The sequence below is a fragment of the Eriocheir sinensis genome, chromosome 43 (assembly GCF_024679095.1).
Source record: "Eriocheir sinensis breed Jianghai 21 chromosome 43, ASM2467909v1, whole genome shotgun sequence".
In the NCBI taxonomy this organism is placed as follows: Eukaryota; Metazoa; Arthropoda; class Malacostraca; order Decapoda; family Varunidae; genus Eriocheir; species Eriocheir sinensis.
The window spans coordinates 5433182-5446205 of NC_066551.1; the positions used below are offsets into that span (position 1 = coordinate 5433182).

Here is a 13024-nt window from a genome sequence, read left to right on the forward strand (position 1 = left end):
AGGAAGTAAGTCCCTCTATCTCTCTCCTTATTCTCTCTCTCTATCTATTTATCTATCTGTATCTATCTATCCATCTACCTCGTTCCTTTCCCTTTACTCACTCGGTTTCCCTCTGATTTCCTTTTTACAGTTTATAGAACGAGCAAAACACTCATCAAAACCCGGTTAATCTTTGGTGTGGCCTTGGAAAATTTGTCGTAATGAGAGCTCTGCGCCACACCTCGCCTCTGGACGTGGGAGTGATTGGCGTCAGCGAGCAGCGTGAGGGCGTCGGGAGGCACGGGAGGGAAAGTGATACGTGCGCGGGCTCATTGTTGCCACTCCTTGGGGCTGGAAGACGTCAAATTTGATACTGAGGGCTGCTATATTAAAAGGGAAGCCAGTCTCAGCCAGTCTCAGCCTCTCTCTCTCTCTCTCTCTCTCTCTCTCTCTCTCTCTCTCTCTCTCTCTCTCTCTCTCTCTCTCTCTCTCTCTCTCTCTCTCTCTCTCTCTCTCTCTCTCTCTCTCTCTCTCTCTCTCTCTCTCTCTCTCTCTCTCTCTCTCTCTCTCTCTCTCTCTCTCTCTCTCTCTCTCTCTCTCTCTCTCTCTCTCTCTCTCTCTCCGTGTTCTTCTTATTTATCTATCTATCTATCTATCTATCTGTCAATCTACCTCTCAATCTCTCTACCTATCTATCTACGCTGCGATCTGTTGTATTAGAAAGGGAAGCGAGTCTCACCCTCTCCTTGCCTCTCTCTCTCTCTCTCTCTCTCTCTCTCTCTCTCTCTCTCTCGCTCTCTCTCTCTCTCTCTCTCTCTCTCTCTCTCTCTCTCTCTCTCTCTCTCTCTCTCTCTCTCTCTCTCTCTCTCTCTCTCTCTCTTTATTCTCTCTCTATCTATTTTTCTATCTGTTTTTATCTATCTATCTCGTTCCTTTCCCTTTTCTCACTCGGTTTCCCTTTAATTTCCTCCTTATTAAAGTTTATTGACATTCTCTCTCTCTCTCTCTCTCTCTCTCTCTCTCTCTCTCTCTCTCTCTTATGTGATTTCTCTTATCTTGCGTCAGTGTGTATGTGTGTGTGTGTGTGTGTGTGTGTGACGATAATCAGTCATATTGATTGGACGGACAATATTGCAATCTCATCTAATATCAATGGAATATCAAAATACGGGTTGTCCTCCCTCCCTCCCTCTCAATCACACACACACACACACACACACACACACACACACACACAGAAAGGGGACGGAGGATAAGGGGTACGTGATGAAGGGAATAGAAGGGGAAGGGAAAGAAATGAGAAGGGGAAGAGAAGGGGAGTGAGAGGAAGGGATGAACTGAAGGGAAGAGGAAGGGAAGGGGGAGGGAATGAGAAGGGGAGTGAGAGGAAGGGAAGAGAAGGGGGAAGGGATGAGAAGGGTAATGAGAGGAAGGGGTGAAGTGAAGGGAAGAGGAGGGAGAAGGGGCGGGGATGAGAAGGGGAGTCAGAGGAGGAGGTGAACTGAAGGGAAGAGGAAGGAGAGGGGAGGGGATGAGAAGGGGAGTGAGAGGAAGGGATGAAGTGAAGGGAAGATGAGAGAGAGGGGAAGGGTATGAGAAGGGAAGTGAGAGGAAGGGAGAAGGAAGGGAAGAGAAGAAAATGAAAAAGAAAGGAAAGGAAGGGAAGGAAGGTGGAGGAAGAGGAGGAGAAGGAAGAGGAGGAAGAGTAGGAGAAGGAACGCAAGTCTTAGGAATAGAATCACTCTAAAAATAGTCACACACACACACACACACACACACACACACACACACACACACACACACACACACGCTAATAAAAATACAAAAGACATACAGCCCCGATGACGTTCACATCATAACCATGTAATGAAAATGACATCACAGCGTAATCTATTTTTTATTTCCTCCCTCCCCCCCCTTTTTTTTTTCATTGGACGAGCGGAGTGGAGCGGCGGACGGCGGACAAGCGGACCATCAATGATTAGTCGTGTGTGTGTGTGTGTGTGTGTGTGTGTGTGTGTGTGTGTGTGTGTTGTCCCATCCTTTCCTCCTCCCTCTCACCATCGCTCCTCTCCTTTCTCTTCCCTCATTTTATCTCTTTCTCTCCATCTCCTCCTCCTCTTCCCCTCTTACAATCCTTTCCTTTCAGCCCTATTCTCATTTCTTTCCCTTCCTCTTCTAATTCTATTCCATCTCATCTCACCCGTTTCATCTCAGCCCATTTTCTCCGTCTCCTTTTTGCTCACGTCTCTCTCCCTCTTCCTCTACCTGTCCTCTCCTCTTAGTTCTCTTCTCACTAACTCCTCCCCATCATCTCTTCCTCTTAGTCTCCATCTCATTCCCTCTCATACAACTCCTTCCTCTCAGTCCCTTCCCCTCACCCGCCCCTCCCTTTCATTTGTCCCCTTTCCCTCCCCTCCCTCGCTCCACAAAGCCCTCAAAGGGACTCCGGCCACAAAGTTTTAATTACTCTTTATTTTGGCAACTTTACTTCGGCTCGTGATTCTACGCTCGGCGAAGACACAGCGAAAATCCCGAAGGAGTCCCGAAGCGGTGACGGTGTTGCGTGGGGCGTACCAAAGACACACACACACACACACACACACACACACACACGTAGGCACTCGACCTCTTGGAAAACACTCTCACGCCAGCCAGTCACGCAAGAGCCGCCAAGGCCGCGCTGTGTCTCCGGAGTTTGAGCGGGACGCCGCCTCGCCTCTGAACCAAGTTTCCGTCTTTGATAGCAAGTTGCCGCATAGTCTCTGAGGAACAGCATGGCGCCGCGGCAGCTCGCACGTCGTCTGTCGCACCGCCGCTAAATATTCCGGTTCTTGGAGTGACTTTGGAGGCAAGAGGTGCAAGGGTGTAGAAGGGACGTAGATAGGGTGTTCGTCAGCCTGTTGTCTTGCTCAGGATTCAGGTCCATTTTCTAAAACATTTCAGCCCTCCAAGCACAGATTTTTGACAAGGTTTTCGAAGGAGTTTTGAGCTTTTCCATGAGTAATTTTATGATCCTTCTGGTGGTCTGGCCCTTCTTCGGTACCATGAACTTAAAAAAGGACACTCATTAGAACCCGACTTGATCTCATTTTCGACTTGTGAAGTTAGTTGATGTGAGGGGAGGAAGCGTCTTAAATGCTGACCTCAAAGCAAACTAAGGGTTGTAAGCAGTGTTACCAGATCATCATACTAAAAACGTGATCTTTTCCTGTTTCTGACCCACAACTGTTGCAAAAAAAAAATATCAGAAATTAACGATTTCAACAGTAACTATAAATGGGTATCGTTATCTGTGTGGGTACGATAGTTTTTTGGTCTAACTATTGCAAAAAACACATCATTAATTAACGATTTCAATAGTAACTATAAATGAATACCGTTATCTATGTGGGTACGATAGTTTTTTGGTCTAACTATTGCAAAAAACACATCAGTAATTAACGATTTCAATAGTAACTATAAATGAATATCGTTATCTGTGTGGGTACGATAGTTTTTTGGTCTGGAATCGGCCGATACAGTATGCTGAGTACGATAATCTGGTACTGTTGGCCGTGAGAAAGTGATCACTCGCTCGACACTTCTTCACAAATTTAAAACTAAATTACCAGACGACGGGAGGCACACATCTCTCATCTCCATATTCTTAAACGTATCGGGCTCCCCTTACGACCATTTTCCAAGGCCACAGAGGAGGTTAACACGGTTTTCAAGGGTGTTTTTCCCCGTTCATGGTGTGGAAGTCGTGTAAAACTATCACAACACACAAGAGAAGATGGCGCCACTATGAACACTTGCCTGCGCCATGACGGGTTGGGGCCGACTACCATCCAGGCCCCTCAAGCAAGCCTTCCGACGCTATAGGTTCTGATTTAAAAAAAAAAAAAAAAAAAAAAAAAAAAAAAAAGGCGTGTAAAACTATCACCAGGATCGCAAAACAGTCCATGAAAATCCCAGGAACTTCCACGAGAGTCTTGTCAAACGGTCGAACTGAACTTCCGAGTTTTAGAATGAAGGCTTTGGTACTGTCACGAGGCCTCGAGCTTGGTTATGAGGTGCTTAAGGCTTCCCCGTGCTCTAGATGCTCAGCTCCTTATACTAGTCTCCATCCTATCTCTATTAGTCCCTTTGCAGCCTTTTCTTACAGGTAGGACACGTTCTATTCCTGTACCACTGCAGTCAACAGGTCATAAAAGCTTTGGTACTGTCATGAGGCCTCAAGCTTGGTTATGAGGTGCTTCAGGCTTCCCCGTGCTCTAGATGCTCAGCTCCTTGTACTATAGTCTCCATCCTACCTCTACTGTAGTCTGTTCACTTAAGTCTGACCCAAGCTGACAACATAAGCCTAAGCGTGTTTGGAAGCTGAGTGATGATTGTCTACTGCTATGGCTTCTAAGTTTTCTTTAACCTCTGTTTGTGTTTATCTCACGCAGCACTTTCTGTTAATCTGCACTGTGCTTACGAACACGCTTAAGTTTATGTTGTCAGCTTGGGTCAGCCTTAACCTCTTGACTGCGAATTTCCTACCAGAAGACCTCACCAAGCTACAGGAATGGATCAAAAAGTGTCTGCTACAATTCAATGAATAAAAATGTAAAGTCCTGCACCTTGGGAGGGGATATCCAGCATACCAACACCACATGGGAAACACTCCACTATCCACCACAGAGGCAGAGAAAGACCTGGGACTGTATGTTATCAGGCTACCAGTGACGGCCAAAGTCGTTCCAATCGCAGGAGACGGGTTAAGTGAACAGACTATCGTCCTCTAGCAGCCTTTTCTTACAGGGAGGACACGTTCTATTCCTGTGCCGCTGCAGTAAACAGGTCATTAAAGCTGAAGCCTGGCCGGAGCGCTCGCCACAAACACCTGGCCTCGCTTATCATGGTTCCGATGCGATGAGGAAGTGTTTTTTATCTTTTTTTTTTCTGCCGTGATACCTCCAAGTTCAGCTCCAAGACAAGCTTATACTCCTCTTCATTATCTTCCTTCTCCTCTTCCACCTTCTTATCCACAAAATGTTCAAGGGCTTATGGGACGGAGATGAGCACTGAGGCCACGCGCAGCTATTTAATATGTCCCTAACTTTACTTTCTCCTCCTCCTCCTCCTCCTACTACTACTACTACTACTACTGTAACCCCACTCCTACTACGACCACTACATCTAACCGAATCAAATTTTAACCTTCAGTATACCCTGCAAAACTAGAACGCAAGAAAGAACAACTATAAATCCTCTTGCAGTCCCCCCCGTGAACCAGTGTCGATATCCATTGGGGGGGCGGGGGGAAGGGGGTAGGAGGGGGCTATTGCGGCACACTATACTTTTGAAACACCTTCGCTCCGGCCCTTTCCACAGCCTCTCCTGGTCTGCCTCTTCCCCGGCAAAAGTGGCGCTGGGCGGGTGTCGGGGTGGTGAGGCAAGTTTTCAGTTTTTCTCACTACAGGAGGCGATCTGCTAAATGCTCACTCCGAGGCTGCCCTGACCGCTGAAGGGGAGGGGGGAGGTGAGGAGGGCAGCATGGGAGGAAGGGAGGAGAGGCAGGAAAGATGGAAGATGGAAGGAGGAAGAGGAAAGAAAGGGAAGAAAGATGAGAGAACGGAATAATGGAAAGTGGAGGAGGATAAAAGGAGGAAGAAAGGGAGGAAAGACGGAGACAGAGCAAGGGAAATGGAGGAAGATGGAACGAGAAAGAAAAAGAATGGAGGAAAGACAGACGCAGAAGCTATGGATCTGGAGGAAGATGGAGGGAGGAAAAAAGAAAGGGAGGAAAGACGGAGGAAGAAACAAGGAATATGAAGGAGGATGGAAGGAGGAATCAGGAGGAAAGAAAGAGTGGAAACACGAAAGCAAAATAAGAGATGGAAGAGGATGGAGAAAGGAAGAAAGGAGAGGCGGAGGTGGAACAAAGAGAGATGGAGAAGAGAAAGACAAGGAATAAGGTAAGAGGGATAATCGGACGCAGAAGAATGTAAGCTGGAGAAGAAAGGAAAGAGGAGGGAAAGGAAGAGGAGGAAAGACAGAGGTAGAAGAAAGGGAGATGGAGAAGGAGGGAATGAGAAGAAGGATAAAAAGGAGGGAAAGCCAGACGCAGAAAAATGTGAACTGGAGAATGAAAAAAACAGAAGAAATGGAAGAGGAAGAAAGAGGGAGGTAGAAGAAAGGGAGATGGAGGAGGATGGAAAGAGAGGAAAAAAAGAAAAAGAGGGAAACTTAGACGCAGTAGAATGTGAGTCTGAGGAGGGAGGTGGAGAGAAGGAACCAGAAAAAGCAAGGAAAGAATATCGCGTCTCTTTTTTCTCTTTTGTAAACTTAAGTTGTGTGGAGCTCGGAGGGTGTCGGCGCCAGCTCATTCATCCACTTGCTCAATCCCTCATCTATACTGTTTTATCTATCACATTCTTCCACTTTCTTACATTCCACTCAAACGAAAAAAACTACTGTCCCTGCTCCTGTAATAAGTCCACTCATTACCTGTCTACCTGTTCCGCCATCCTTCCCGCCCTACCTGTCTCCCTCGTTCGCTGCCGCACCAGACACAAAAACATACGAACATAGGAAGTTTGTAAGAAGCCGCTCGGAATACACAGGGCAGCTCTTGCAAACCTAACACCACTTATCGTCTCTCTGTGTGAATAATGTTTATCTATTTGTTTTTTTTATATATGAGACCCTTCCCATCTATTCTCCTCCTCCGTTTTCTCTTATCCAGTCTTCGTCTTTCCTCCTTTCCTTTTCTTCCTGTTTCCATCTTCCTCTGTCTCTTTTGATTCTGCCATCGTCTTTTTTTCCTTCTTTCTCCTTTCATTCTAATCTCTTTCTAACTCCCCTTCCATCCTCCTCCGTCTCCACTTCTTCTGCCTTCGTCTTTCCTCCCCTCTCTTTCTTCCTCTTTCCATCCTCTTGCTTAAACCCTCGTATTTTTCCCTTCTTCCTCCTTTCATTCCAATCTCTTTCTAATCTCCTTCCATCCTCCTCCGTCTCCTCTTATTCTGCCTTCGTCCCCTTCTCTTTCTTCCTCTTTCCATCTCTCTTGCTTCTACCCTCTTTGTTATTCCTTCCTCCTCCTACCATACCTATCGTTTCCTATCGTATCGCACTCACCGCAAACCTGTTCCATTCTTCCAAATTTGTACGGTAATGTTTTAATTAATATATGAAGCGACTACCTGAAACACATAACTACGAGTCCCACCTTGACCTCTTACTAATATAACCTCATACACATCCCCGTTTTGCAAGCCCTCCAGCCAGCCACACATGCAAGCAGGTCAACGGAACCAAAATGCAATCAAGAAAAGACCCAGAGAAACTTTTACCCGGCTCCTGCTCCCACCTGGTAACGGCCCGGGGCGATGGACGAGGCCGCTGCTCCCGCCCGCCTGTCCTCCCGCGACTGATGAACCAACTTTTCCGTCTCCTTCTAAAGACACTCTTCCGACAAACTGCAAGGGGAAGGAAAAAAGAAAAGAAAAACTCCTCGTGCATCTGAAAGACCTGGGAGAAGAAGAGTCACAGTTCCATAAGGTTTATGTGGTGTTCAAACAGAGGAGGAGGAGGAAGAGGAAGAGGAAGGAGATGAGGAAGAAGGAGTGGAGAAACTTGGATCCATGGAAGAGCAGGCACCGTGAAGTTGATGTCTTGTCACTGGCCGCCTCTTCAGTGATTCAGTCGGTCTCTCAAGCTCTTCACTAAACTACGGAACAGCGTCGCTCTCCATACGTCCGTGCCCTCAAGAACGGTAATATTCTCCATTTCTGAGACCACTCAATAACCAGGTCAAGGTCTTAAAAGGAGGAAAACGAGAGGGAAGAGAAACTGGACGAAAAGCGGACGATGAAGATGAAAAAAAATCAATAGACGTAAGAGCAAAGGGAGGAAACGAAGGACAGCAAAGAGGAGGCGGAGAAAGAGGAGGAGGGAGAAATGCAGGAAGCTAGGGCAGGGAGAGAAAAAGGAGGAGGAGGAGGAGGTACAGGGCGTATGATTGGCAGGCAGCATAGGGAAATTTACCGCCATCTCCCTGGGCGTTGCAGGCGAGGAAGGGCAAGCGAAGGGTAAGGGCGGTCTGCTTTTTCCCCCGTTCTTCCTCCCTTCTCCTTCCATACCCTTATTTTTTTCTGGCTTTCCTTCCATCTCCTTCCTCCGTCTCCTCTTATTCTACCTTCGTCCCTCCTCCCTTTTCTTCTCCCTTTCCATTCTCCTTCTCTCCCTTCTTCCCCCGTCTTTCCTCCCTTCTCCTTCCATACCTATATTTTTTTCTGATTTTCCTTCATTCCTCCTTCGTCTCCTCTTATTCTGCCTTCGTCTCTCTTCCTCTTCTTCTCCTTTCCATCCGCCTTCTATCCCTTCTTCCCCGGTCTTTCCTCCCTTCTCCTTCCATACCTATATTTTTTTTTCTGATTTTCCTTCATTCCTCCTCCGTCTCCTCTTATTCTGCCTTCGTCTCTCTTCCCTCTTCTTCTCCCTTTCCATCCGCCTTCTCTCCCTTCTTCCCCGGTCTTTCCTCCCTCCTTCTCCTTCCATACCTATATTTTTTTCTGATTTTCCTTCATTCCTCCTCCGTCTCCTCTTATTCTGCCTTCGTCTCTCCTCCCTTTTCTTCTCCCTTTCCATTCTCCTTCTCTCCCTTCTTCCCCCGTCTTTCCTCCCTCCTTCTCCTTCCATACCTATATTTTTTTTCTGGTTTTCCTTCATTCCTCCTCCGTCTCCTCTTATTCTGTATTCGTCTCTCCTCCCTTTTCTTCTCCCTTTCCATCCTCCTTCCCTCCCTTCTACCCCCGTCTTTCCTCCCTCCTTCTCCTTCCATACCTATATTTTTTTCTGGTTTTCCTTCATTCCTCCTTCGTCTCCTCTTATTCTGCCTTCGTCTCTCCTCCCTTTTCTTCTCCCTTTCCATCCTCCTTCTCTCCCTTCTACCCCCGTCTTTCCTCCCTTCTCCTTCCATACCTATATTTTTTTCTGATTTTCCTTCATTCCTCCTCCGTCTCATCTTATTCTGCCTTCGTCTCCGCCCTTTTCTTCTCCTTTCCATTCTCCTTATCTCCCTTCTTTTCCCGTCTTTCCTCCCTTCTCCTTCCATACCTATATTTTTTTCTGATTTTCCTTCATTCCTCCTTCGTCTCCTCTTATTCTGCCTTCGTCTCTCCTCCCTTTTCTTCTCCCTTTCCATCCTCCTTCTCTCCCTTCTTCCCCCGTCTTTCCTCCCTCCTTCTCCTTCCATACCTATATTTTTTTCTGGTTTTCCTTCCCTCCTCCTCCGTCTCCTCTTATTCTACCTTCGTCTCTCCTCCCTTTTCTTCTCCCTTTCCATTCTCCTTCTCTCTCTTCTTCCCCCGTCTTTCCTCCCTTCTCCTTCCATACCTATATTTTTTTCTGATTTTCCTTCATTCCTCCTCCGTCTCCTCTTATTCTGCCTTCGTTTCTCCTCCCTTTTCTTCTCCCTTTCCATTCTCCTTCTCTTCCTTCTTCCCCCGTCTTTCCTCCCTCCTTCTCCTTCCATACCTATATTTTTTTCTGATTTTCCTTCATTCCTCCTTCGTCTCATCTTATTCTGCCTTCGTCTCTCCTCCCTTTTCTTCTCCCTTTCCATCCGCCTTCTCTCCCTTCTTCCCCCGTCTTTCCTCCCTCCTTCTCCTTCCATACCCTTATTTTTTTCTGATTTTCCTTCTATCTCCTTCGTCTCCTCTTATTTTACCTTCGTCCCTCCTCCCTTTTCTTCTCCCTTTCCATCCTCCTTCTCTCCCTTCTTCCCCCGTCTTTCCTCCCTTCTCCTTCCATACCTATATTTTTTTCTGGTTTTCCTTCATTCCTCCTCCGTCTCCTCTTATTCTGTATTCGTCTCTCCTCCCTCTTCTTCTCCCTTTCCATCCGCCTTCTCTCCCTTCTTCCCCCGTCTTTCCTCCCTTCTCCTTCCATACCTATATTTTTTTCTGGTTTTCCTTCCCTCCTCCTCCGTCTCATCTTATTCTGCCTTCGTCTTTCCTCCCTTTTCTCCTTCCATCCTCTTCCATCTCCCTTCCTTCTACAGCCGTTCTTTCCTTCCTTCTCCTCTTTCCTTACCTACACGAGAACGGATTAACGAAACACAGGAGGATGAATTAACGAGACACACGAGGACGGATTAACGAGACACGAGGATGGATTAACGAAGATTTATGTACGCGTTTATTTATTATTACTATTTTGCATTGGAACACACACAAAAAAACAATAATATACAGTAAAGTCAGGTGTTATCGCTCTCTCTCTCTCTCTCTCTCTCTCTCTCTCTCTCTCTCTCTCTCTCTCTCTCTCTTCACCTTTCTTTTCGGCTAATTGCGTCCCTTTCAGCCACAGTTCACCTGGGCACTCACAGGTGACACTTTCCCCCAAGGATCAGCAGGTGTCCCGCTGGTAAAGGGAGGGAGAGAGAGGAAGGGGGAGAGAGAGAGAGAGGAAGGGAGGGAGAGAGGGATATAGAAAGGGATTGTGTCTTTGTTGTGGTCTTACTTTGTCTTTTCTCCCCTCTTACCTCTTTCTCTCTCTCTCTCTCTCTTGTGCGTGTGTGTGTGCGTGTGTGTGTGTGTGTGTGTGTGTGTGTGTGTGTGATCTATCATGTATTTACGTTCATTATTTTTTACTCGGATGATTTATACAGATGATAATGATGAGGATGATGAAGACAAAGGTGGTGTTGGTAGTGGTGGTGGTGGTGGTGGTGGTGGTAGTGCTGGTGATGTTGTTGTTGTTGGTGGCGGTGGTGGTACTGAATGTGGTGGTTTTAGTAGTAGTGGTGATGGTGGTAGTGGTAGTGGTGGTGGTAGTGGTGGTGGTGGTAGTGGTGGTGGTGGTGGTGGTTCTGATAGTCCCCTTCATCACCATTAAACGTAGAAGGGGGTGAGGGGGCCGGTAGAGCCTGGTGGTGAGAAATGATGATTGAACGAGAGAGAGAGAGAGAGAGAGAGAGAGAGAGAGAGAGAGAGAGAGAGAGAGAGAGAGTAATACATCATAATTCCACCTCTTTTTATCTCCCTCGCTCCTCCTTCGTACACATCTAACGCGGCACGTTCGTTAATTAAAGGTTTCGGAAGACTTATTAGCTTGACGTGTGAATCTATCCTTCTTTAAGAATAATATTAAGGTTGCGTAATGTACATGGTCGAAGGTCTTGAGCCCCGTATTTCGTGTGATGTACATGGTCGAAAGTCTTGAGCACCGTACTTTGTGTAATGTACATGGTCGAAAGTCCTGAGCCCCGTATTTCGTGTACTGTACATGGTCGAAAGTCTCGAGCCCCGTATTTCGTGTTATGTACATGGTCGAAAGTCTTGAGCCCCGTATTTCGTGTAATGTATATGGTCGAAAGTCTTGAGGCCCGTATTTTGTGTACTGTACATGGTCGAAAGTCTTGAGCCCCGTATTTTGTGTGATGTACATGGTCGAAAGTCTTGAGCTCCGTATTTCGTGTACTGTACATGGTCGAAAGTCTCGAGCCCCGTATTTCGTGTGATGTACATGGTCGAAAGTCTTGAGCCCCGTATTTCGTGTACTGTACATGGTCGAAAGTCTCGAGCCCCGTATTTCGTGTACTGTACATGGTCGAAAGTCTTGAGCTCCGTATTTCGTGTAATGTACATGGTCGAAAGTCTTGAGCCCCGTATTTTGTTTAATGTACATGGTCGAAAGTCTTGAGCCCCGTATTTTGTGTAATGTACATGGTCGAAAGTCTTGAGGCCCGTATTTCGTGTAATGTATATGGTCGAAAGTCTTGAGCTCCGTATTTCGTGTAATGTATATGGTCGAAAGTCTTGAGCTCCGTATTTCGTGTAATGTATATGGTCGAAAGTCTTGAGCTCCGTATTTCGTGTACTGTACATGGTCGAAAGTCTTGAGCCCCGTATTTCGTGTACTGTACATGGTCGAAAGTCTTGAGCTCCGTATTTCGTGTAATGTACATGGTCGAAAGTCTTGAGCCCCGTATTTTGTTTAATGTACATGGTCGAAAGTCTTGAGCCCCGTATTTTGTGTAATGTACATGGTCGAAAGTCTTGAGGCCCGTATTTCGTGTAATGTATATGGTCGAAAGTCTTGAGCTCCGTATTTCGTGTAATGTATATGGTCGAAAGTCTTGAGCTCCGTATTTCGTGTAATGTATATGGTCGAAAGTCTTGAGCTCCGTATTTCGTGTACTGTACATGGTCGAAAGTCTTGAGCCCCGTATTTTGTGTAATGTACATGGTCGAAAGTCTTGAGGCCCGTATTTCGTGTAATGTACATGGTCGAAAGTCTTGAGCCCCGTATTTTGTGTAATGTACATGGTCGAAAGTCTTGAGGCCCGTATTTCGTGTAATCTATATGGTCGAAAGTCTTGAGCTCCGTATTTCGTGTAATGTATATGGTCGAAAGTCTTGAGCTCCGTATTTCGTGTAATGTATATGGTCGAAAGTCTTGAGGCCCGTATTTCGTGTCATGTACATGGTCGAAAGTCTTGAGCCCCGTATTTCGTGTTATGTACATGGTCGAAAGTCCTGAGCCCCGTATTTCGTGTAATGTATATGGTCGAAAGTCTTGAGCCCCGTATTTCGTGTAATGATGGTCGAAAGTCTTGAGCCCAGTATTTTTGGACACTTTCAGCTTTCACATCAACCATTTCCATAGGCCGAAAAGGAAATCAACCGAGTTCTGAGTGACTTTCTAGGTTCAGGGTAGAGAAAAAGGCCCAAACTACCACTAGGGTCATAAAGCTATCCCTGAAAATGCCCAAAAGTCCTACGAAAGCCTTGTCATATGTGGGTGTGTAAGCCCCTAAATGTTTAAGGATATGACCCTTAGTTCCTCGATCATTCTTTATATTTTCGTCATAATCACTGAATAAGATAATGTCATGTGTGATTCTAGGGTTGTTAAAGATCTTCAGTGTCTGTTTTGATTCCTATGATGTCCTTTCTTATTTTTCCTTCTCTTCTTTTCTACTTTCTTCTAATTTATTTTAAGCGTCTTCTCAATAAGCCGTGAATAGTTAAGAAAATACTGGGTCATCATGCCTAACACATATATA

The 13024-nt window shown here is 46.2% G+C and overlaps 1 protein-coding gene across 1 annotated transcript in view; it reads left to right on the forward strand.

Moving 5' to 3' along the window:
- Positions 1 to 10777: 10777 nt before the first annotated feature.
- The window catches only part of LOC126980213 (uncharacterized), a gene marked incomplete at its 5' end in the record, with an annotated part of 10789 nt that continues 8542 nt past the window's right edge, over positions 10778 to 13024 (forward strand). Inside the window, one exon of the mRNA XM_050829847.1 lies at positions 10778 to 10819. Coding sequence (XP_050685804.1) covers positions 10778 to 10819 — 42 coding nt within the window. The remainder of the gene's footprint in view (positions 10820 to 13024) is intronic.